Source organism: Rhopilema esculentum, chromosome 7, assembly GCF_057945365.1.
Source record: "Rhopilema esculentum isolate cy_ngs chromosome 7, ASM5794536v1, whole genome shotgun sequence".
NCBI lineage: Eukaryota > Metazoa > Cnidaria > Scyphozoa > Rhizostomeae > Rhizostomatidae > Rhopilema > Rhopilema esculentum.
In genome coordinates, this window is record NC_142821.1 from 4,112,208 (window position 1) to 4,136,727 (window position 24,520).

The 24,520-nt window shown below is 37.2% G+C and overlaps 2 protein-coding genes and 1 non-coding gene across 6 annotated transcripts; 2 read left to right on the top strand and 1 right to left on the bottom strand.

The window, feature by feature from the left end:
• The first annotated feature begins 4 nt into the window (after window positions 1-4).
• LOC135683543 (uncharacterized) lies at window positions 5-16,478 on the top strand. 3 transcript variants are annotated; one of them, XM_065198834.2, is made up of 14 exons: window positions 5-97; window positions 324-572; window positions 1,461-1,730; window positions 2,835-2,908; window positions 4,536-4,593; window positions 4,751-4,831; window positions 5,653-5,781; window positions 7,988-8,062; window positions 9,491-9,585; window positions 11,944-12,018; window positions 12,789-12,941; window positions 13,552-13,653; window positions 14,282-14,378; window positions 14,954-16,478. In XM_065198834.2, exons 1-14 carry the CDS (start codon window positions 68-70, stop codon window positions 15,089-15,091), a joined length of 1,626 nt encoding a protein of 541 aa, XP_065054906.2. In that variant the 5' UTR covers window positions 5-67; the 3' UTR covers window positions 15,092-16,478. The 3 variants fall into 3 exon arrangements, with proteins under 3 accessions (XP_065054906.2, XP_065054904.2, XP_065054905.2); XM_065198832.2 differs by lacking the exon at window positions 14,954-16,478 and having other exon boundaries at window positions 14,282-14,729; XM_065198833.2 differs by lacking the exons at window positions 5-97; window positions 14,954-16,478 and having other exon boundaries at window positions 142-572; window positions 14,282-14,729.
• Window positions 4,934-5,072, top strand: LOC135684059 (U4 spliceosomal RNA). Its single transcript, XR_010515847.1, has one exon. It is a non-coding gene; the product is annotated as a U4 spliceosomal RNA (small nuclear RNA).
• On the bottom strand, window positions 15,563-23,021 carry LOC135683559 (uncharacterized). 2 transcript variants are annotated; one of them, XM_065198855.2, is made up of 3 exons: window positions 22,612-23,021; window positions 17,119-17,620; window positions 15,563-16,631 (listed from the first exon to the last, which is right to left on the bottom strand). In XM_065198855.2, exons 1-3 carry the CDS (start codon window positions 22,652-22,654, stop codon window positions 16,577-16,579), a joined length of 600 nt encoding a protein of 199 aa, XP_065054927.2. In that variant the 5' UTR covers window positions 22,655-23,021; the 3' UTR covers window positions 15,563-16,576. The 2 variants fall into 2 exon arrangements, with proteins under 2 accessions (XP_065054927.2, XP_065054926.2); XM_065198854.2 differs by having other exon boundaries at window positions 17,052-17,620; window positions 22,612-23,018.
• Window positions 23,022-24,520: the final 1,499 nt, after the last annotated feature.

The following is a 24,520-nucleotide window of genomic DNA, read 5'->3' on the forward strand; positions in this document are numbered from 1 at the left end:
TTAGTTCTTTCGTTGGCAGCAAGCGAATCTATTTTCATTGCTTTCTTATTTGATTGCTGATTCGAATATGGCTGAGAATATGAATCATTATGACGAGGTAATCATTAAACGATAGTTTTTTTGCTTCAACTGCATTCTTTGTCAGAACTTAGGATGACAGCTATAAAGGCCATACTCAAAAGTGGAACATCGACTATCACTTGCCTAAATATTTTGAGTTTGTGCTTTTTTTGTTTACTTAAGGGTTACACATAGGACATCATCAATTATTCAATAAATAATGTCATAACTCATAACATATTTATCGGAGATGATTTTTTCAGGCATTCTCAACCCCTGATGATTTTACACCAATGAAAATGTTCAAACAGTCTGTCGATTCCATGAAAAAGCATGTCGAATCGTGGCGTAGAGAGCAAGGAAGAAACCAGACGCTCACAGACTCTCTTAAAGACCAATTATGGTCTACTGAGAACAGACTGACCGAAGCAAAGATGAAATTGCACACACTGGAAGAAAAAAATGAAGGCTATGAAAGTGAAATTGCAGCTCTGAAGCATGGACTTGAGAAAGTATGGAGCACGAGGAATTTTTCTTTTGATATTTAATCGTGGAGGTTTAGATATTTTCGACATACAGGCCATATGTTTGCAGGAATTATGATAATAAAGGTGTAAAATTGAAAGATACTTTTGATTGAGGAATGAATTTCATAACTGAATATAGATCTGAAATTCATGTTGCGATTGAGATAGCTTATTCTGTCAACAACTATAGTAGGAGAATCGCAATTGCTTCCCCCGTTCTTCATCCTTTGACTCTCTTGAGGCTCTGGCACCCAGGGTACAACTATAGCTATTATTTATCGGGTAATCGTTTCTTATCGGGTAATCGTTTCTGAAGTAGTAGGAGTAAAAAATTATTTCTAATGGATTTTGCTTTGAAGAGAGACACATCCTTACATTGAGTAAAAAGTGGCAGGTTTTTTTTCTTCTTTGTTTAACCAGAGGTTTAGCAGAGGTGGGACCAAATTTCAATGTTTTAAAAATACAGTCGGGCAGACAAGGGAAAAATATGAGGGTGGCTTGTCTGCTAGGGTTGCTGACTACAGGTCAAAGGGTCTATAGTTCGACTCACTGACATGACCAAACTTTCACTTAGAATAACGAAAGTCGCTTGGCTAGCTGTCCATTATGCCAGGCATTGGAATTACGAGCGCTAGTCACATCAAGAGGAAGGCCTAAGACACTGCTCGATAAGAATCGCTTCTAAGTGCCCTAAACCTACCACCAGAAACTAAGTTGGGGAAAAATACAGCCAGGGAAAATGTTACAACCTTGTTGAAGAGTTAAAATTGGAGTCACACTATTCTAGGCATCTAAAACGTGTGCCATTGCTAGTTATTAGCTTAAATATTTGATTGATCTTTGTAGTTACTTGTCAATTGTTTGCTCTTTCAGGCCAATACTGAAAATTTTAGACTGTGCGCGGAATCGTGTAAGTTGGAGAGTGATCTATCCAAAGAGCGTGATAAGAGGCAAACTTTTGAAACTGAAAACAAGGCTTTGAAAACTCAGTTGGTAGAACTTGAAAGTGATATCTCGAATTTAAGTTCTGAGAAGGCAGAGTTGGTGAAATATTATGGCTTGGCTGAAGCCAATGCAAAAGAAAAGGCAGATGAACTTTTGAGACTATCGAAGGACAAGGAGGTAGAAGAAAAGTCTTTGCAAGTATGCCTGTTTCATACTGATTATTCGTGCTATTTCTTTCCATACTATAAAGGGTTTTTCCTTTGGTAATATTATTAGTCTTGAAATTAACTTTTTACAGATTTATTAGATATCAATTAGGGGCATCAAAAATCTGCATTTGTGTGTATTTCACAACCCCAAGAAAGCGCTGTTGAAATCGGAAAGGAAAATAATTTTTTTTGCATCGATAGGCACAGCTCAGAATTCTTCAGCAACTACTTGCGAAGCTCCTATTCAGCGCAAGTGTCACATTTAAGTTGCAGCACCGGCTAAAACATTGCGGATACGCCCCTTTTTGCATTATTGCAAAGTGGTACACTCTTCTGATATTTCGATTTCCTTAAGGGAAATGGTAACAAATATGAAATGTCTCTGCCTGCCACATTGTCATCGATTTTAAGAACTATCATTTGAACTGGTTTTGATAAAAATAAGGAGGTAGTTTATTTCTCCACAACCCATCACCCCCCCCCCCCCCCTAGTGCCACTACTTCATCACTTTCATCTCGAGTAAGACTTTTGCCAAAGTCATTAGAAATAATGATCCAGGAAATACACCTTGACTTCGTCAGCATTCAGCTAATTCCAAGCTTTACAGATGAAGCGATTCAGGATTTTTTTCATTTTAACAGTGTCATGAATTAACATATCCTGATAGTCAAATTATGGTGCTTGTCTTGGTCCCTAACAAGTGGTCTGTCGGCGCTGAATGCTACAAGGACAAAAAATAGTAAAGAGGGATTTGAAAGAAGTTGAACGAAAGTTAGCCATTGCTGAAATATCTGATGAATATTTCTGACAAAGGAACAATTTTAAATTAGCATAAGTTTTATTTTTCTTATGCAAATATTGACTCTGTATTTATTAGTTGGCTTCGGTTGCTGCAGCTTATATTAGGGGGTGTCTTGCAAACGAGGGTGGCTTAGAAGCGAGAGTCGCTAAGAAAACAGATACAAATTGTCGTGAATTCAATGATGTAAAAAGATAATTTCTTATGTATGCTAAATTGTTCGTGTTTTAACTGTGTTAATTCATCTAGATTAGTTGTCTGGTCCTTAACGAACTGGTTTTCTTTTATTATAGGAAAAGATAGACAACCTCACATCAGATTATAAACAAATGAGCAGTTCAAACGATGTACTTCAAATGCAGATAAAGTAAGAAATTTGCATGGATATATAATTCTTTGTTAAAATTCTTCTTTGTTAGGGTTCTCGTTATGTTGTATCTATGAAGACTAAATGTTATCAAAATAACACCGATGCTGTCTGGGTGTTATCAAAATACCTGGATAAATCTAACCTCAGTTTATGATCTTGCCTGTATTGTAGTAGCTACTCTTGGTACCAGAGCCTCAATAAACCAGGAATAAGGTATTGTAGACGAATGCGGTGGTGGAGAATGAATGAATGCGGAGGAGGGGATACCTATTTTTCTAAAAAGCAAGGTGTTGAATGAGTGAATGTGACTAGATTTGGACTATATTTCTACCAAAAACTAAGGGCCTAACTATGTAAGGTGGGTTGGCCCAGCGCTGGGTCATTTACAACCCGGGAAAATAGTGAAGAAGGCGGATACATACAGCAAGCACCTTCAGTTTTTGCAGCAACAACTTATTGTTTTGTTGACAATTTTTCTCTGTGGTTATCGACTAAACTTTTAACGTTATGTATGCACAATCAAAAGTACACTAAAAAATGTAACAAGTATTTTTTTTCGAAAGAAAATCGTATTAGAAGACAGCTGTATTCAAGATAGCCGAGAATGTTAGAAAAAAACATATTATTTTAAAAATGTCGCACTGCTATATGGTGGGTTGATGTGATTCTAGCTGTTAATCTAGTAGAAGAATTATGGAAAAAGAACTTCAGACTCTCTAGAGCTGATTTTGATGAAATTTGTAATGAGTAGAGACATTACATATCTCAAAAAGAATTCTCACCAAATCACAGAGCATTGCCAGTAGAAGAAAAAGGCTGCTGTGATATTTTATTTTCTTAAACAGACAGGGTCAATGATTTTGACGGTAAATACATTTGGGATTCACCAGTGTACCCTAATCAAAGTTGTAAAAGATGTGTGTAGTGCCTTGCTACTTTTATGGTCCCTAAACTCATTGAACTTCCGAATTGCGTCTGGTCTTTGTGCCATTGCGCAACCACCAACCAGTTTATGTCATTATATGAGCGAGCCAGCTCGCCTCAAGCGGGTTGACTATTTCGTGAATACATGTCACCTAAGTTAGCGGGCCAGCCCTTTTAGCCCGCCTGAAGCTGGACCGAAGCATCAGGACAGCTCACTGAGCCGTAAATGAGCTATAAGCGGGTCAACTCGCCCTTGTAATCAGGCTCTAAATTAGAGAGACTCTGGCACCCAGGGTTATACTGTTTTTATTAGTTTTTGTTGTACAAGGTCCTTTGTTTTGAAAAAGAATTGGGTAAGTGGATTGTTGCAAGTTTGAAGATTGACTGGTTTTACATTTGGTTATCTTTTATCATGAAGGAGACAGAAAACCTCCTTTTGGGTCCAGGGCTCCGGGACACATGGCGAGAAGGTCTTACCATATTTGGCATTTCCGGCATCTCTTCGCATTACGCCCTCCCATGGTCAGTATTGATTAGAGTTAGGAGCATAAGGCGTGGAGAGGGGTTCTCTCCCTTGAGTGTACATAATTGCATATAATCTTATATACATGTAATCATCTACTTATTCGAAAACGTGTTTCACTCTATGTTATACACCTATGTCTCGCCCAAGTCACAACATCTTTGTCTCTATCTACAGGCAAGAGAGAAGCAACAAGGAAGATGCTTTTGGAAAATTTGAACATCTGAAGAGACAGGTAATAACAAACTTTTTTCGAATATCATGGACTGTTTTGTGATTTTTAAAGCAACTTCGGACGTCTCCATTGATTCTCGCTTGGTATCTTTTCTTGTCCTTTCTTTGTATGATAATCTACCAAATAAACTTACCATCATGTTAATTTATCTCATTAGTTTAAAGAAGTGGAAGAACAAAAGAAGAAATTCAAGACAAAGTCAGAGGAATTGATGACAAAGCTAAACCAAGCCAACGAGGTGAAGTGCAATCTGTGTATGCGCATGCGCCTCTTGTTTAAACAACCCACATCTATCACACATGACTGTTGATACGAGTCTCCGCAACGAGTTCGAATATCTAGCTTTGCGCAGTGGCATTACCGTAGTCAATGAGGTCCTACCGAGACGCGGTTATTGCTAATTGAAAACTTTTCCCAATATCCCGCAAGACGACGTGAAATATCGTCGGCTTTGCAATTTTTGGAGGCCCTCTACAGGGTCACTGAATAGTTGAAGAAAATTTCAAGGTTCGTCCTGGGGAGGATGACCGATCAGAAAGCACCCGAGCCTGCGACTGAACTCACGTAGCTGAGTTGAAGGTACAACGACTTACAAAGTTGCTGGTTTGTGACCAGCACTGTTAAATTCCCATACTCTATTTACTCACATTAATTAATCAGAAAATATTATTCAAATTCAATTTACGGTTTGTGCACACATAAACAGTGAATGAAAAATACTGTTTTTATGCAAAAAGTACATTCATGTTTTGTAAAGCACATTAAGTACATGTTTTGTAAAGCACATGAGACTCATACAAAAAGTACATTATGAGTCTCATCACAGTTACGTTTTAATATGAAACTTTCTTTTTGTTTTGTTTCTTCTTCGTAAGAAACTCTACAAGAAAATTTTTCTCACAATAACTCCTAACGACATTTTCAGCGCAAATATTGCCATAAAAGAATTTCAGTCAATAGAAACTCCTTACTTGGAGGATATAGTCTTCAGCCTCTAGTTGCATGTCAAGGCTAAGTGCGTATCAAAATCCACTCATTGGATGTTTTTCTTATCCTTAGAAAATGAAGCTTTTAGCAAACCTTGAAAATTCATTCAAGAAACAGAAGGCTGAATGTTTTACACTTCAGACCCAGCTTGGAGAAAAGGCAAAGGAGGTGGAAGTGCTACGAGATCATTACGATAAAGAGGTAAGAACATGAATCAGCAGCAAGGAAAACCTTTAATGAAATTTGCATTCACCTCAATTAGGCCAAATATTCCGTCACAAGGTACCAGAGCATTAGAAATTAGTGCACTGCAATAGAGGAGCGATGAAACGGACAAGCAGGGAAACGGACACGCGGAGCAAAGGGGACTAGTAGGAAAGAGGAATTGTGAAGCGGTAGAGAAGTGGTGAAGTGAAGAAGTGGAGAAGTGGGGAAATGGAAAAGTAGAGATGCGGAGAGGTTTTAGCTGAGAGGAAGGGGAAGTTTTTCGACCTCTTTAGTTATAATGTTATGAATAATTTGAAGTAGAAGAAGGTTGCAGCCTGGCAAGAAAGGCAACCCCCCCCCCCTACATGCTCAGCAATCTTTTCTCTGAGAAAGTGCAAATCTCGATAAAATTTCCACTCAGGGGGTGGGTGTGATATTTCAGGTGCGTAGTCGGAATTTTATGTGCCGGAAAAATCAAGTTTTCAGGGGCACATCATTTTAATGGAAATGGCATCATCCACTTATGATCCACTTATAAAATGTTGAAAATGAGTGTCGCGATGCAGTGTGGGGCCTTACTTCGCTTTTTTTCTCACAAATCTGATGTTACAAATGACAAAAGGTTAAAAGGAAGAAAAATCCAAGGGGGCCACATAAAGAGTTTCAAGGGGCCTACCGGGAAATTTCCTGTGTCCCTGTGGGCCGCCACTTCCCTGCTATCATTCAGTTAAGTGCTTTGAGCGAAAGAGACAATTTATCTGACTTAAATGCAGAAATTTGAGATACACACATCAAGCTTATATTGTGTTAGAAGACAATGAAGAGTTTTACACAATAAAGAAATATGATAGCGCGGATTTTTTACTTGATTTTCACTGAATTTACGTTGTGTTGCTTAAGCATGGGTTCAGGGAAATTGTTTTAGGCTGGGAATAAGACTTAAAATCTTATTCAAAAACTTTAAATCGTGCATTTCAGTTGCAAAAAATGATCACTAAACGCATCAGAAAGGTTGTTTTGAATGAGAATATTGACTACCATCAGCTATGAGACAACAGAGACTTCAAATCCTCTTGCTAATGTCGGTAGAAAGTAGTGTTCTTAAAAAAATTAGATACCAAAATACTTGTCAAAGTCTTCAAAGACTTTGCTCCTTGGAAAACGGTCCTACTTTGAAGCTTTTGAATACGACTTATTATTTATATATTTGCCTACGGCTTTGAAAAGTCAGTTTTTCCACACAGAGCCTCCGCGCATGATTCAGAATAATAAACGTAAGAGGAATTGAGAAATCAAGTACGTTTAGGGCCGAACGTTAAGGGGAATGAAAGCGCCAGTCACAAAAAGCTACATATGACTGTAATTGTGTTTAATTAACAAATCATTGGCATATATAACTGACATATCTGTTGTAAACATTTTATGTATCTTTCTGGATTCTCAGGGCAGAGATGATGAAGACACCATGATGGCCTTTTTTTATTTATATGCAATATTTACTAAGGCCTAATTATGACTAACCGGTTGATGATTACTTGACAAATCCGTGTGAGTTACTTCTTACCACTCCACTGGCCTACGCCAGGGAGTGGCTGTCTCTAATATATATCCTTTCTACTGGAGCTCCTTCTCGTAACTAACTACCAGTCTTGCTGCAGTACCTACTACGCCCATATGTGTGTGTTACCTTATATGGCATAATGACCTTTGTACTTACCACGTGCTACTATTCTCTTAATTGCACGCGAAAACTTAACTTCACAACAATAGCTTATTTAAAATACATATATAAAAGCAAGTTGTCGGCATTCTTAAGGATGTGGTCTGCAAAAATCCCCTCCTAACTCCACACCTTAGCCACGCCAAATTTCAACAGTTCATAATGCACAATCATGCCATAAAATCATAATGTATTTATACATACTGCTCTTACGTGATGAAACATGCAGACCTTGCCACATATTAAACCATTTATATGAATTAACATACCAAAGGTAAATGGCAATTATGCTTTTTACGTCATAAGATTTGAATTAGAAAGCACCGGAATACCTCGGTCAATTAATTAGTATAAGGTCTGCTGTTTATAGTCAAAATAATGATCCAGCTCGTATCAATATACTATTTTCTTTGTTTAATTCTACATATCTTTAATATGAAGTTAATTTCATGTAGCTATGTTTTTTTTATCATAACATAGGTGTGCGTACGCAGATCTGCTGAAGAGATTTTGTTGTCATTGGAAAAGCAGTTGGCAGAGTGTGATCAAGAAAAGGTTTGTTCCTTCAATGACAATGTAAGCTTCTCAACAGTAGAGCATTGAGAAGGAATTGGCACATGATCACGCTTGAATGCCGCAAATAACAACCGGAAGATAACGCCTTCGCAATAACAATTGTCTATATATCCCTATGAGGAATTTTAAGGATACCGCAAAACTAATTGTCAGAACTTTGCGTGTCTGCACGTTCCCTCATGTCTCACTTTTTGAAATACCTCTCGTATCTCCCCTTTCCTCTTCCATTCTATTCTCCTTTGCAATTCCTTTCCCCCGTTCTTCATCCGTTGACTCTGGAACCCAGAGTAGTTTTGATGTTGTGAGGCCTTGATTAAAAGCGAGGCCATATTCAATGTTATATGTTATATGGTGTATGATTTCGATTAAGATAAAGGCTTACGGCCCAATTTTGTCCTGTTCTATATGCTGATAGAATTAGACGCGGGGGGGGGGGCACAATATTTTCGAAGGGAAATCAGCTGGAGGGTCAAGACTTTGTTTGTGTTAAGAGGAGGGTTTTACCAGAGGGACTTTGTTGCTGCAGATACATTCCCTCGATAATCCAGCCAAGTTTTAGCGGTATATTTTTTGGAGGTGCCAAAAAGGAGCAGCCTTTGCTTTCCAGACATGGGGTTAGATCTATCAAGGATCTACGTCTACGTGGAATGTTTTTGCTTGTGTGTGATTTTATCACTTCACAGTTCTGATTTTTCTCTGCTCGAAGAGGTAACTACTGCAAGTATATAAAATAAAGTATATAAATATTTAAATCGTATACATGCAGTATAAACCCTGATCACACATGCTCACAATCAAAGTCTTCAAGAAAAAACTCTGTAATTCTCACAAAATGCATGCTATCAAACTGCTTGTATATTGCACGTATTCATCCTCAACGGAGTGGACCAGGTAACACTATCGACACACCGAAGTGTGACGTTATCAAAAAGTACTATTTTTAAGTACTAGTAAAACAGCCTTTTTTTCAGGCAAAGATTTCAGGCATGGGTTAGCATACGAATGACCACTTTACACTTGCATTTTTTCTTAACCACCTTTTGTGATAATGTTTAATTGGCTTTTGATTTATACGTTCTAAAGGAAAACCACTTTGTACTCAGCTGCTGTTTACTTGCTAGCAAAATAATTCGCTAGAAGTTAGTCTTATTTGAGGGTGTTTCTGGCAGCGTGGCAGTCGGGGACGTTCAATAATACATGTTTGTGGCTGCTTTTAATCACTTTACGTTAGTAACTCCCACTACGAAAAAGTCGGATCAGACACGTCCTAGAGTCCTTGTCTAGATAATTTTGAAAATTAGTTGAGAAGTGACTATCGTCGTTAAAATTTTAAGGTATAAACTGCCTTCTAGAGTTTCTTACACGATTACCTTGCGACTTTATTCAAACAAGTTCTTTTTTCTTTAGGACTTTTCAATTAGGGAGCTGACTGTAACAAAGGAAAAGCTTTTCGAAACTAGAAAGAAAGCCAGAGACTTCGAATCAGTAATAGCAGTTCAAAAGTCAGTAAAAGTTGGCTAGTATATGTCTTAATTCTTCAACATGGCAGTTTATTTCAGTATGGTCGCATAATGATCGATTTAAGCGTGAAATTCGACGTTGTTGCAAAGAACCGTTTCGCTGTTCATCTTGAAACTGATCTCATGTAATCTAAAAACTGCTTTTTTACGCTAAGTACTCCAGTGAGACAGATTACTATCGTCTTGTTATTGTCCAGTTTAACACTTGTCTAGAGCTAAAGCCTTCTTATTCAGTATCAAAAGTCATATGAAAAATCAATAAGTGATAAGAGTTAAATTTCTATGGAATATGATAAATGACGTCATTATAGAATTGCTTTAGACATCCTAGATGATGAGAATTTTCCAATGCATTTTAACACTGTAATAGCGTTCTTATGGAAATTACCCTTTACTGGTCTGTCATTAAGTGCTCGATCCCGCATAGGCAGAGCTGAATACGCTATTTGTTGTGCAGAACAGAACAGCAAGGTTGCCAAGTTTTGGGAAATAATACTTGTGAGATTTCATGAGCGCAGCTAGTGAACAATGGAACTGGGGTCCAGTGTTGGGGGCAGAAGAATTCGGAATTTCAGTAGATCTGGAGTGCTCAAATGACTTAAAACTAGACCATTCAGAATGCCTAAACATTTGTTTATTTCACATTTAAAACATTCCAGAAAAACGTTTGGTCTGAATTGAAAGAAGAATAAGGCCCAGGAAGAAATCCGTGAGAAAAGTAACTCCTGTCGTGAGACTGTGAGAAGAGGTGAATGAATATCCGTGAGTCTCACGGCCAAAAAGCGAGACTTGGCAACCTTGGAACGGTTATAAGTCGCTACTTGGAGTTCCACGCTTAAATGCGATCATCAGGCAACTGTTCATGTTGTAATAGCGTTTATAGTGAACGTCAGTTGGCAACCATAGGTTCTTGACCACTACCAATCATTACTGCTAATCTTAGTTCATCATTCGAAATCAATTAAATCTTGGAATTTCCTTTCATTTATGCGATAAAACAAGCCTTTTTATAAAAACAATTTACGGGCCTCGAAATTAGTCAGAATTTATGAACAAGATGTAGCTAAGGTAGTATAAAAATGGAATTTTGAATAAAGTTGTGAAACTCCCTTAAAAAATTCCATCTCAAAAACGAGGAGGTTTTTGCAAACTAGGGGGTGCTTTATTGGTGAATTTTCAAACTTTTTTGCAAATAAAGAAAATATCTCACTTTGTTAGCAAAAGAAGCATGAACATTTCCAGCACAAAAGCTAGCGACGACACTGCTTATACCCTAATAATTTAAGAACAAATTAAGAACAATCCAGCTTCGAATTTTCGAAAAATAAAGAGCAGTATGGCTCACCGTTTGTAGCAATATTCAAACATAGTACAGCACATCCATCTAATCGGTCTTTTTATCTTCGCTAAAGCCTACCACAAACGACAGACTTTAATCTTTGATGGAAAACGACTTTTATCTATCGTCTTGCAATGACAGAAATCTGAAGTGTGCATTTAAAGACGTACTTCCCAGCTCGGAACAGCCAATAAACAGTTACATTTTGATTACACGACATCGACATTTAAGTCACGTCCAAATTCCCTTAAAACAACTTATTACAGCCTGTTGCTATCGAGGAAACACAAAACAGGGCACTACTGTACAAACCTAATGTGTAGTTACAGTTGCAAGTCGTTAGTGCCATCTTTTTCCAAATTGCAAATCACAATTGCACTAGGATGAAAATGTACTCAATCCATCGTCTGTGGTTTCCAAAGATCCCATTAGAGAAAAAATTATTTGTTTTTCGAAGACTTGCTTGATATCTGCAAAGTGTGGTTTTAAAGCATTTATTTCTTATTTTTACCCTGATTAAAGCAACCTGATTCTTAATTTCACCCTGGTTTCACCGTATGTATTAACTTTATCGCATTTGTATTATGCCTACCTTTTTGTGTGATATGCAATTTGCTGTATGTGATTACAGCATGGAATACATATAAGTAAATTATCCGTACTGCTGAAAAGATGTTTTGGGGCATAATACAAAATGAGGACAACCCTATCTCTGTATGTTTACGGGTAGTTGTCGCAGTAAGTCGAGGGTATGCGTAAGGTAAAATGTGCATGATGGCGATTATTATGAATTTTTAAGTTCTAAACGTCGATGACACAGCCTACATATACGCTAAAAATATTGACAGGAATTTGTACGCTCGTTTATCACAAATATTGATCGAACCGGACTTATAAGATTTTGACTACCTACCCTGTAGAGAGTAGATCTGTATGCCCTGTCCAGTATTCTTTTCTATATTCTTCTATTAATATTCAGTTTGACAATTTTCAAACCCTAGGGAACAGTATGATTTCGCTCAAGCACAGCATGCCAAAAGAACAGCTAAGATGGATAATTTGTTCTCGAAAACTAGGTATCATTCTTAAACTTACTTAATTCATACTTCTAATCACTCTGTAAGAATTCTTATGTCAAGTAGTTACTTATCAAGTAATCTTATGTCGGACTCTTCCTCTAGATCAAGAAAAAATATAAAAGATGTTAAAGAAAGTCATGCATCGTTGAAAGTCATGTCTTGTATTAAATCTTCGCAAAATTTTCTCTGTAAACCTATACACTTTTTAATATAAGAAGAAAATCTATAAGGCTATTAAGGCTAAAATCGCTGAAATTTAAGGACAATTTAAGAATAATGCAAGGCTCAAGCTTTATCAAAAATTAATTTTTTTGTTTATTTGAGTTTTTTTTTAGAAGCATAACAAATGCTAGTTTAATACTGTTTGAATAAAAATGTTAATACTGTTTGTTTTGAAATGGACGCATCCGGCCCTGGAGTCATTAACATTACAATACGACCGAATGATTTAAGAACAACTTAGGCCCAAAATATAAAAGGATCAAGAACATTGAGGGTCAGCAAAAAATTAGGCATTTTTATAAACAAAGTGTTTGATCAAATCGACCAGGGTGAGAGCTACCCTGGGTACCAGAGATGAGAGCATGTTTGAGCCATGCAGGCTGGTTGCGTTTTCACAAGACAATGAAAAACACAAAGCACAAAATGTACCCTTTTAATCCAGCCTTCGCAATATTTCTGCGACCAGTTGTTTTTTTTGTGGCGTTAAGCAAGTCAATGCAGAAAAATGGTTCGTTGTTTATGTTAAATCTTGTTTCGTTATTTAGAGAAGAGGTTCAAAGGAAAGCTAAAGAGAACGCCGAATTGCAGAAACTGCTTTTGGAAAAAGAGCTAGATGTGGGTGAATGCAAGAGAAAATTAGCTGAGTGCGAGAATTTGTTGAAAGCAATACAGCAACAGGATTTGTTGATACAGCAACGGTATACATCTGTTTTAGTTTTTTCAATGCGGTACCCGTAGGTGGATGGGAAAACATTGGGAATGTGTGACCGCTAATTTAAGAACATTATAGTGTCACAGCTGCCGCAATTATATTTCATTAGGAGATTGTACAATGATAAAATTGCCGACAAGATATACATGACATTTTTTTAGAGGTGGGGCGTTAGAATGAAGTTCTCGAAAAAGCGGAGATTCGCTAAATTTGCCAGATTTGCCGACGCCTCTATCGCGGTCCTACCTAGGAGCACGCTGGCTCTACCTAGAAGCACAAGTGCCCTTTCTTGAAGAAAGTGCACCGAAATGAAAACCCTGATTGACTAAACAAAATCTGCACTCGCTGGTCAAAGCGCAATGGATGCATTCACGAATAATACCATCGCAGGGAATCAAGGCGAAATAACCCAGCATTTCAAATTCTATACCGTTGAACAGTATTTAACATCGATCCGTTGAACAGTACTACGTAAAACAGCATTTAACACCGATCTCAATCTTATCTTTTATCCATGTACTTTCATTTTTTTATCTATGAATAGAGGTAATTTGCTTTCTGACGCCTTTGATGATATTCTTTATGTCTGCTGGCAGGAACAAAGAGTTGGAAGCTGATGTTTGTGACATGCGATGCCAGTGGCAGAAGCAACTGCAAGAGAAAATGGATCATAGTGACCAAAGTGACTTTGAAGAGAGGTAACTCAAAAATGGCTGTCCTTTTACCTTAATATGCCCTGTCTTAAATTCGAAAACATTTGATGCAAGAAGGAACTTGTTGGAAGAGATTCAGATAATCTCTGTTCTTAAAAATGACTGATTTTCTAATGCAACTTAAAGAGTGATTCTTACCCCCCCCCCCCCCCTCCCCCCTCTTTTCATGACTTGTGTTATTCTCATTAAGCAAAACTGGTTTATTCGTCACGTAGATTTACACGTACCTTTTGTCTTGAATGCACTCAGTGAAGCTTGTTGTATATACGCCTGCCCTTCTCAACAGCAAAGAGCTTTTCCACAAAAGCACCTTTAACGTTGTAGTGTACAGTATTCTCTCCAATTAACGGACACTCTAAAAGGCGGACACCTCTGATTAACGGACAAATCTTTTTCCTCAATCAAAGGATCTCTGGTCAAAGTCTCATAGAAAACTTTCTAAATGGCGCACACTTCCAATTAGCGGACACCTAGCTCTTGCCCCGATGGTGTCCGCTAATTGGAGAGTATATTGCAATCCAATACTCTCATTTCACTGGCACGTGCAGTTTTCTCTGATCTAAGACTCTGCGCCATTCGTTTTTTTGAATCACAGTCTTTTCTCGTTCTTCAGCGTATTTGTAAACCAGATGGTGACTCGTCTTCGTCTCTCCAGAAAAAAATACGAAGAATTCAAGGAGAAAATGCCCCTTCATAGTTCACAAAATCAGGTAGTTCTTAAAATTCATTGTACTGGTATTCAGAGCTACATAAATACAACTGCTGTGGCATTGGTAGACAGGAGCAAGGGTGCCAAGGAATATCTATGTGAAAAGGAACAGTTCGGCGTTTCTCCACTCCGTGTCCACCATTTCTGCACTTTTACCCAGGTTCTCTACAGCTGGAGCTCATCAACTCGATGTTTCCAGAATATAATCATGTGCATATGTATTTACATTACGTTAAAGCAATCTCAGTTCCCAAAGAGACAAATACCCAATCCTAACTCAAACTCATTTTATTCAGCTGAAATTTAAATCAGTAAGATGTATTAAAAAACCATAAATTTGGGCTACTAAAAACAGCAAACAGCATCCATAGTTGAACCTTCTAGTCTTTGAGCCCTGAAGCAATTAGACAGCGACTGTTAAAGAAAACTTACTGTTTACTGAAATCATCATTATTTCTTTATCAGCAACAAAGATTGTGTATTGAAATGCTCGGGATCAAGTATCCCACTAGTGTTGTTTCATAATCTTAGTGGCGGCTTGAGCATTTGCGTGACCTGGTTTCATCTTTTGTTTAGGTATCCCAAATGGTCGAAAGAATGAAGAAGAATGAGAAAACATTCAAGGCCAGAGAGTATGCGCTTAAATGCGAAAGCACGGCATTAGAAAACATGATGAATAATGGCCAGTTGAAACAACTTGATATTTATGATTAAACTCCCCGAAAAAGTGTTATTTGTAATGTTGAATTCGCTGCATTAAGTACGACATTCTTTAAAAAACAAATATGTTGTTGTATAAGATAGTCAGAAAGTTTTGTTAACCCTGTTTAACATTGATTGGACGTATCACTATTATATGTGCCTACTTTGATATTTTGTGTACAGAGTCATGCTTAGAGGAGAGGATAAGAACATCGAGGATACCAACTCCAAAATAGAAATGTATTATATATTTCATTTTAAAATGTCTTAATGAACAATTTGAGGCAAAAACCAATTAGGATCGTAAACAAACTACCGTTACAAGAAGAATTTGAATCTATATGTTCTTAATCATAAACTTTTGATGCGAATATTATTAAAAAATTAGTTCTTCTGTATTCGTTAATCGAAGAAAGCTTTATATAAAAAGTTTTTGTGAACAGAGTCATGCTTAGAACAGAGCATAAGAACCAAAACGATACGTACAGGAATTTATTTTGTTTATAAGTACATTAAGGACATCAACTCCAAAATATAAATAAACTATATTTCATTTTAACTGTCCTAATAAACAATTTGGCGCAAAAACCAGTAAAGATCATAAACAAACTACCATTATAAGGAGCATATAAATCCATTTGGTCTTAATTATAAAACATTTGATGCGATATTGTTAAAGAATTAGTTCTTTTGTGTACTGTAATCGAAGAAAGCTTTATAACCTTAAATGAAAAATTGGCTTTTAATGCAAATAACCTTGCTCGATTTGGTATCGTTCAAGCAGCCTGAATGGCTCCAATGGCTTAAGTGGCCTAAGTATCTAATGCCGCTCAAGTAGATTGAGTCACTGAAATTACTTTGGTTGCTCGAGTAGCAATAGTATCTTAAGGTGCTCAAGTCGTGTGGAGTAGCCAGGGAAGAGACTGTGTTTAGCGACACCTAAACAAACTTAACTGCGATAAAGCATGTTTTTTGTGACTGTATGTCACGTGACTCTACTTTACAAGTCTAGATTTGAGTTGCTTGAGTTGCTTAAAGACTCATTGCTAACAATGAGCCTTTGCGAAGGTGGCAAATTATCCAGGCGACAATCCAAACAATGGCAGTAAACTTCTACTGATTAACCATAATTGATTTCAGACTGTCTGAAAATGCATTATGGGATGCTTGCGTAGCGCAATGGCTCATTGTTAGCAATGAGTCTTTAAGCATCTTAAGTCGCTCAAATAGCTTAAGTTGTAAGTTGCTCGAATAGCTTAAGTTGCTAGTTCTTCAAGTAGCCCGCGTTCCTGAATTAGGCTGAGTCGTTCAGGTAGCTTGACTTAATCAGATAGGTAAAATCACTAAAGTGCCTTAAATCGATTGGCCCCAATTTCGTAATTCTGTAGTTCCATATACATGTATATACAAGAAGAAGCTAAGCTTGCCAATTGGCATTTAACATTGAATTACATTTTTGTCCACGACTTTTTACGCATACCCTTTATTGAATATTTATCAAAAATATTCGAAATCACCAACCCGCTTTGCAGCTACGATCTGTCTCAAACGCCTGTAAAGGTAAGGATAATGGAAAAAATCAACGAGGTCCTTTTTTACGTATTGTATACATTGATAACGATGAGATTCAACACGATATTTTGCCCGGAGACAAAAGCTCTTTAGAAAAGTCAAAATAATTAAGACAAAATTTTTTCAAATCTTTTTGGTCAATTATTCGAAAATATATAAAAAACATCATTTTACAATGGGAGCTGGGATATCAGGAGCGTTTTAAAGTTGAAGGGGTACAGGTTGGAACAAGCACTTTCTCCCAGACAAGGAACACTGTTTCTAAATGGTGGCAAATGCCCAGCTCCTAACCCGATCCCAACGTTCCTGAATGCAAGAAACAACAATGAAATGCGAAAAGCTTCTTTTACTATTTGATCTGGATATTAATCATGAAAATTGTAGACATTTCTGCACTTACCATTACGTAGAGAATATGGATAATGAGCAATAAACCACAACACACAGCTAACACTAGCAGAACATACATAAAAATCTTCGCTACCATTGGCTCTTCCCCGTGATTATTGTTTTGTGACGTTGTGCTGTTTGGCGTGATATATGGTATATTGGTAGATGGATATATTATCGATGTCTTAGGTGCTTGATCAGTCGATAATTCTGACGCAACCGTGCTGATCATCACTGAAGGCAGAGAACTATTCCCTTCTGTAGTCTTTAGGTTTGTTAACAATTGAAGTAATTCAGTTTTTCTGTTTCTTGTAGTCAAATCAAAACTAGATATCAATTTCTTTGTTGTAACATAGCCTGAATCCGGCTCATTTGTTGACATCCGAAGGGTATCTGATCCATTGCTATTGGAAGTATAAATCCGGCTAAGGTAAGATGTTACATATGAAGAAGTCTTTGCTAATGATTGTGTTGCATCCACCTGTGTATAAACAGTTTTTAAAACATCTTCATATATTGAGCCACTGGGAGCGTTGATAATTGTCTCAGTGACATTGATCGTGGCTGCCGTTCCTAAAACTGTAAGAAAAACAAAGACTTAAATTTCACAAAATTGTAGAATGTTGCAAAAAACTACGAGATCCGCACCTTTCAACTAGGTACAGTTAAAGAGTAAAGCATTCGATATCCCTACTATTAGAAATGGTTGAGCGGCAGTTATTGTTATACGTGTAAAGGATCGTGGCAAATTATCATGTAAAGAAATGATCTAGAATTCAGGGGCAAATACCCTAACTGACTGTTATAAGATCATTGGCATGAATAAATGAAATGAATCTTTAGTGTCTATATTTCTAGAAGCCTGGAATTTTTATCTTGTATGGCTATTCTTAAAATGTTCAGGTTTTCCCTTTCATTTATTTGCCCCTCAAGTGTTATTTGGAACCCTGAGTATACCACGGACTGTAGAAGGTCTAGAGGCATTGGCTTGTAACATTTTTCGGACGTGCTGTTGTGACATTTAAATGCTCAAATTGAGGTAAGTGTGCCAAAAGCAAATATCTTTTTGGATGCCATTTTTCGTGACTCTGACATTGCCACTGACTAGTGTAAAGATTCCTAGCTAAGGAGTTACATGTAACTGGTATAAATGTTTCCTAAGTATTCTTAATTATTCCTATTCCATTGACTTTGGATGCTTGAAGTCTAAGGCAAGTCATTCTTGATTCTGACCTCCTTAAAACTGCGCAAACACCCGATTTCTCTTTCAGTTTGTGTTCATCTGTGTATTGATGTGTATCAAAGATGTGGGCTACTTTTAAAGAAAAGTCATTCAATCAAGTATTGACCTATCTGGCTTGAATGGAAAAAATATGGAAACAGGCTTTCTATCGGAGAATTGAAATCCAACCAACACTATCCTTGTTGACTATAAAGCACGTGAAGCTCTTTTTTTATATTCTCATAAAATTTTACAAAACAGACAACTACAAGACGATACCACAGGAAGCATGGAAATACATAGCAACCCTGTGGCCATTACATTAAACGTATTTGCTTCAAATTGGAATTACATTGTATGTTATTATTTACATATTACCGATTACTAATAACAAAAAAACACTCACAATTTACAAGTTAAAACAAAAACAAGGACAAACTACATTGACAAAAACAAAACAAGAATAATGAAAGACAAATTACATAGGAGAGAAGATTTATAAAACTACTTAATGAAACCTTTCAGAGGTCTGAATATATTTTAATGTTGCCTCGAGAATTTTTGTATTTGAATTTAAAGATAATTTTTCATGACCATAAAGAATTATTTGCAGTAAAGCTTCATTCGAAAGGTTTGTTAATCCATGGGGTTGCAATATAGCCCTCACATTGTCAAGAAGATCACGTCTATCTGTATCATAAGCATGGCAGAGCAGCAAAAAGTGTTCCGTATCCTCAATACCATCATTTACTGGGCACAAAGGATTCAAGGTATCACTGAAGTTATGTTTGAATTTGTGAAAATTCAGCTTGCTAAGTCCAACACGAAGTTGTGTCAAAATGGATAAACCTGGCTTTAAATTTCTCAGTTCTCGCGTGTACGTGTATGTCTGGATTAAAAATAATCGTTTATGGATAAAATGAATCACAGATGAACCAGCGCAGATAAATCTTTAAAATGTATATCGACTTCACAACATTAGGCAAAGATTTGAGTATTATGTTGATGAAGAATTTCGTTGTGACATTGTTTTAGTCATCACTCGGAACTCGGGTGGTGATTGGTTGGTTATTCACTAGTGTTTGAATACAGTAAAGACATAAAGATATGATTTGGATTTTGTTCCTTGTTCAATGTTCCAAAACCTGTCTATAATGAGGATTCCAATTTCCAAATCTCCTTAGACAGAGAGTGTATTATCTTATTCGTAATCTTTATTGAGGCGATAAGTCAAAGCAAAATGACATTCCCTTTCTTAACCATTTATTTTCGATGTCTGATTAATAAAGTTTTACTGAAATCATTTCTATCTAATATAGCATATATGATGTTTATTATTTGTTTAATTGGCTTTTCAAAAAAATAATTTTTATCTGATTAGAAAAATTTGATGAAAATGTTGCTAGAAAATTTTCTCAGGGTTTGTCAAGCGTCAGGTTGCCGAGTAGGAGATTTTTCAATTAAATGAAATGAAGGCAGATGCTGATGTCTCAAAAAAGCCCCAGTTTACTAATTATTGACTTTGTGATTCTTGAAAAATTTTCATACCGTTAGTATAATCAAAAATTAAAAATGTTTCACCTGTTTTGAAGGTTTTTTGATAAAACCCTCCGTTTGTCCCAAACCTTAAAGTTCTATTCCGAATAATATCTTAATGATAGTATAATAGCAATAGAAAAGCAGTCTATAGCAACATTATAGTAACATAATTAAGTATCGGTTTACACTCTTTTTTTATCAGAATTAGTAGTTTTAAGTTCAGACCGACTGTTCTTAATTTTCTCGAAAATCTGAGACTGGATTTCTTAAAGCCTAATTTTTTGCCATCCTTGCGAATTTTGCACTCCTTGCTAAAAACGGTTTCAATTTGATCGCGAGGATCACAAGAAACGCACTGCGATCCTTGCAATTCTTGTGATTTGATTTTGGAGGCGCCAAAGTTAAATTTTTTGAAAATGGCGGGAATCAACCAGCGATTTCTACTGCAATCGAGCTTGTTTCTTATAATTGCGTTTTTGAAAAGAGCGAGACATCGTCCTGGATAAAAAACATAGGCTTTGGGTGAGGAAATTTCTTCAGAGGAGAGAAGAACTTGGTGCGTTTCACACTTTAACAAGGAGCTGAGGATTCACGATCGGGAGTACAATATTTCTTGAACTTGTTCTTGAAGTCCCAGCTATACTTATTATAAATACAGTCGTACTTCTTTAATTCTTCTATGAAAGAAAGGTTTTCATCTGTTGCGAAAGACATCTCGAAATTTCGATGAAAATAAATGAATGTGAGGTTTGGCAGAACATCCCGGATGATAAACTGACGCAAGGATCGCCAAGTTTTTAATCAAGCGTTTTCAACAACAAAAATCATTGATACAAGAATCGCAAGAATCGCAAGAATCGCAACGGTTGCAACAGATTAACGACTTTCCATTAATACGTAAGGATCGCAAAGATCACACAAGTCACAAATTTCAGCGATCCTTGCATCACTTGCATTTCTTGCGATCATATAGAAACCTGGCTTAATATTTTTCTTAAATTAAAGCCTGGTTTCCATTTGATCGTTTACGATCGCTGACGATCGCTGAGGATCGCTGGAGTTTTGAAGCGATCTGGATCGCTCATGATCGCTCACGATCTTTCACGATTGCTGAGGATCCCTGCGTTTCTGGATGCTTCTGGCGCGCTTTTCTGGATGCTTCTGGCGTGCAGATTTCTTGAAATGGCGGATGTAGACGAAAGATTTCTGATGGAAACAAGCATTTTTGTGCTACTTTTATTGAAGAAGCAAATCGATCGGCATAAGCGAAGGCAGCATCGATTTTGGGTCAGAGAAATTTTTGAGAGAAGAAACGAATATGGTGTGTTTTACATTCCATATGCTGAGGATCGCTGCGGATCGCTCAGGATCGCTCAGGATCGCTCAGGATCGCTAGATTCTCTGACTCTTTTGGCGCGCATTAGCATGAAGATGCAATGGCGGCAATGAATGAAGGATTTTACTGCAAACAAGTTTCTTCGTGCTACTATCTTTAAAGAGAGAAGAAGATCAATGTAAACGACGAAAGCATCGATTTTGGATTCGAAGCATATTTCAGAAAAGAAAGGAACATGGTGTGTTCAATACACTCGTGCAGGAATTGTGGTTGAGCGACGCTAACCCATTTTACAATTGCAAATGATTGTCTTTCTCCTGTCACCTCAACTGTACCATGGGATACTTGGATCGCTGTGGATCGTTAACGATCGCTGGCGTGTTTCCATTAATTTTTCAGGATCGTTTACGATCTTTATGGATCGCTCACGATCGCTGGAATAAATGTGAGTTTTTTCACGATCGCTGAGGATCGCTGGACATTTTAACTGCGGTTTCCATATGATCGTTACAAACTTCAGCGATCTTCAGCGATCAAAAGGTGTTCAGGCCTCATTTGCCAACAAAGTGAGTAGGACAACCTCCATTTGCCGAAAAGTTTAAATATTCTCGAAAAAGCACCCACGCAAACTCCCAGGCTTTTGTCTAATAAAATTCTTTGTTCGACATTATAATAATCTCAGTGGTGTAATTGAAAGTAGACAAAGGCACGCAAGGCCAGCCATCAAAAGGGTATTGGGATAGGCTTTCCTTTTAGAAACTTTCTTTGATATAACAATTTCTTTGATTTTCTTGTTCATTCAATCATTATACAGGATAGGAACCATTTTTACTTAGGTAGGTTAAGTTTCTGCTAACTTGCAGTATATCGCGACACGAGCAAAAGCAAGCATACAATGGTGACTGGAGAGAAATGTTCGAATTTTGATGCTTCCAGTTCGCTGGAAAATGCACTCATTGAAACAAGTTTTACTACCTTACAGGAGCGTGGTGAAACCTTTCATGGGCCGGGAAAATTAAGTTTTTGAGGCACACCATTTTGATGCTGATTGCTTCTTGTTATCATCACTTTTAATATATTGGGTGTCACGGAGGTAGCGTAGGGCCTTACTTCACTTGATTTTCTCAAAAATTTGATGTTATAAATAATAAGAACTTAAAAGGAAGAAAAGTCCAAGTGGCCCACATAAAAAGTTCAAGGGGCCTATGGGGAAACTTCCCGTCCAGGTGGGCCACCACCACCACGTCCCAGCTACCTTACAATACAACCTTACTCTTTGATTTAATACCCACAGGCGGATAGTTAAATCGATATTCTGGTAATCATTCTCCTCATTCACGCACCCAACACTGGAACGTTTGTAATGTGGAGTTTCTTTCTCATTGGTTATAGTTTGCCAATTAACCATTATTAAAGTGCCGAGGAGCGAAGAGGATATTCAGAGTAAAAACAATAAGGTATGCCAAAACGTACCTTCGCTAAGCAGGACAAGGCAAAGAAGATGGACCTCCATCATGCGTTCACGCGCCAGCTATTGGTTTTAGTTTGTCATTCAATGAAGGCTAAATTCACTTTGAGTCCATACTCTCCATTTGAGAAGTGTTGACGTTAAATACTACTGTTTCATTTCATCCTATCTTTCAACTGTGTCCAGCCACTGAAGCGTTGAGAATTACCACTTACAAAAAGAACTCCTACCATTGAGGTTATGCTAAGACTAGTGATATTTAGTTATCTTTCTAATGATTTTATCTTTCAAATTTCTTTTCTTACTTTTCGCACGGTCCAGCTAGGTAGAATGCAAAGTAATATTTGCTTACAAGAGGATTTGATTGCTTGCGTGCGTGCATCTTTCAAAGCTTGAGTCACTTCCGTTTTGCAAAAAAGGATACCTTTTCAATGAATAATCATGCAATGCTCAAGATATACAATTGCGGTCACGAATGCGCATGTGTTTACAAAGATAGTCAAACAAGTCGTCGACACAGACGCTGAATGCATTTCAAGAGTTGAAGGGAGAGTGGGGCTCAGGAATGCCAAAAACGGGGCTCCTCCAGGAGACGGCAAAAGTCATCTTTTTACTACTATTTTTTAAAAAAGGCCCTCTTGTGCCTCCCGAGTCCCAGCCAAAACACCGATCCTTCAGAAATAGGGGTGTCGCGACCGGGGGTTGGGGGGTGTCACACCCCCAATAGTGTCCCAATAGAAAATTTCAGGTAAAACCTGCTCAGTGGAAGAAACGCATTAGGTACTTCAGAGACCTTCCTGTCCTAAAATCAATGAAGGATCAAGCAAAGGTAGTTTCTCTGTTGGTTGTATATGATATTCCTTGATATGAAAAAAGGTAAACAAAAAAAGCTTTAATGATTTGAAGATTTCTTGTTGGCTATAAATCCAAAAATACAGGCCTTCTTTAGGTGAAATTGTGCTTTGTATCCATTTCCCCTAAAGTTTCTCGGTAGAATAGCCTAGGTAAGGCAGTTACATGTCGTGATTTAACCATCTTTTATCACTGAACATTTTTAAAATATCATGCTAACTGATGCAAAGCACGAATCTTGTTGACAAAACTAATGCATAATGCGTAGGAGTGACAATAAAAATTATAATTGTTAGAAAATCTTTAGGGGTCTTTTTGGTAAATAACAGGAATCTAAAACAACTTTTGCTATGAATTTTATACATACAACCACCACGAGTATTCTCATTAAGTATGTGTGGTGAAATGGTCAAGCGTTGTATAGAGGATATCCAGGGACGCCTGCACAAGATTAGAGCAGGAGAGGCAGTGTTGGTGCCGAGGGCAAATCGTTGAATTTTTCTATTAACATAATAGAGCATTCCTAGGTGGGAGGGGGCGAAGGTGGGGGTACCATAATGAAATATTAACTTGAAAATGTGCCACCCATACAGCTGGGTTTTCAGTCTTCTGCATTTATTCTAATAGATCGCAATCTTTACTCAGCAGAAAATTAAAAGGCTGAATGTGAAAAAGAACACTGTGTTTAGGTAATAGTTTTTTTTATCGATACTTGCATCTAGCAAAGAGATTGTTTGTTATCAGCTTTTGATAATTTTAACGGAGATTTTTGCTTTGACTGTTGAAGTAACAAGCTCGATATTTTATCGTTGCACAATTGCACAAACTTTCTTTTTCTCTTTCTTCATTTAAAATTTCTTCCTCAGTTTGCCTCCCTTATCGCCGTTCTCGTAGAACTATCATGGTTATCTATCTCGCAGAATTTCCTATTTAAAATATCGTTCTTTCAAGGAGAGTTGCTTTTCAGCAGAAATTGTTTTAAGGGGCTTTCCCTTTCCAAATAATAGTATAAAATTGAAACAAAGCTAGTATGTAAAGGAACGATACTATGAAAACTACTTA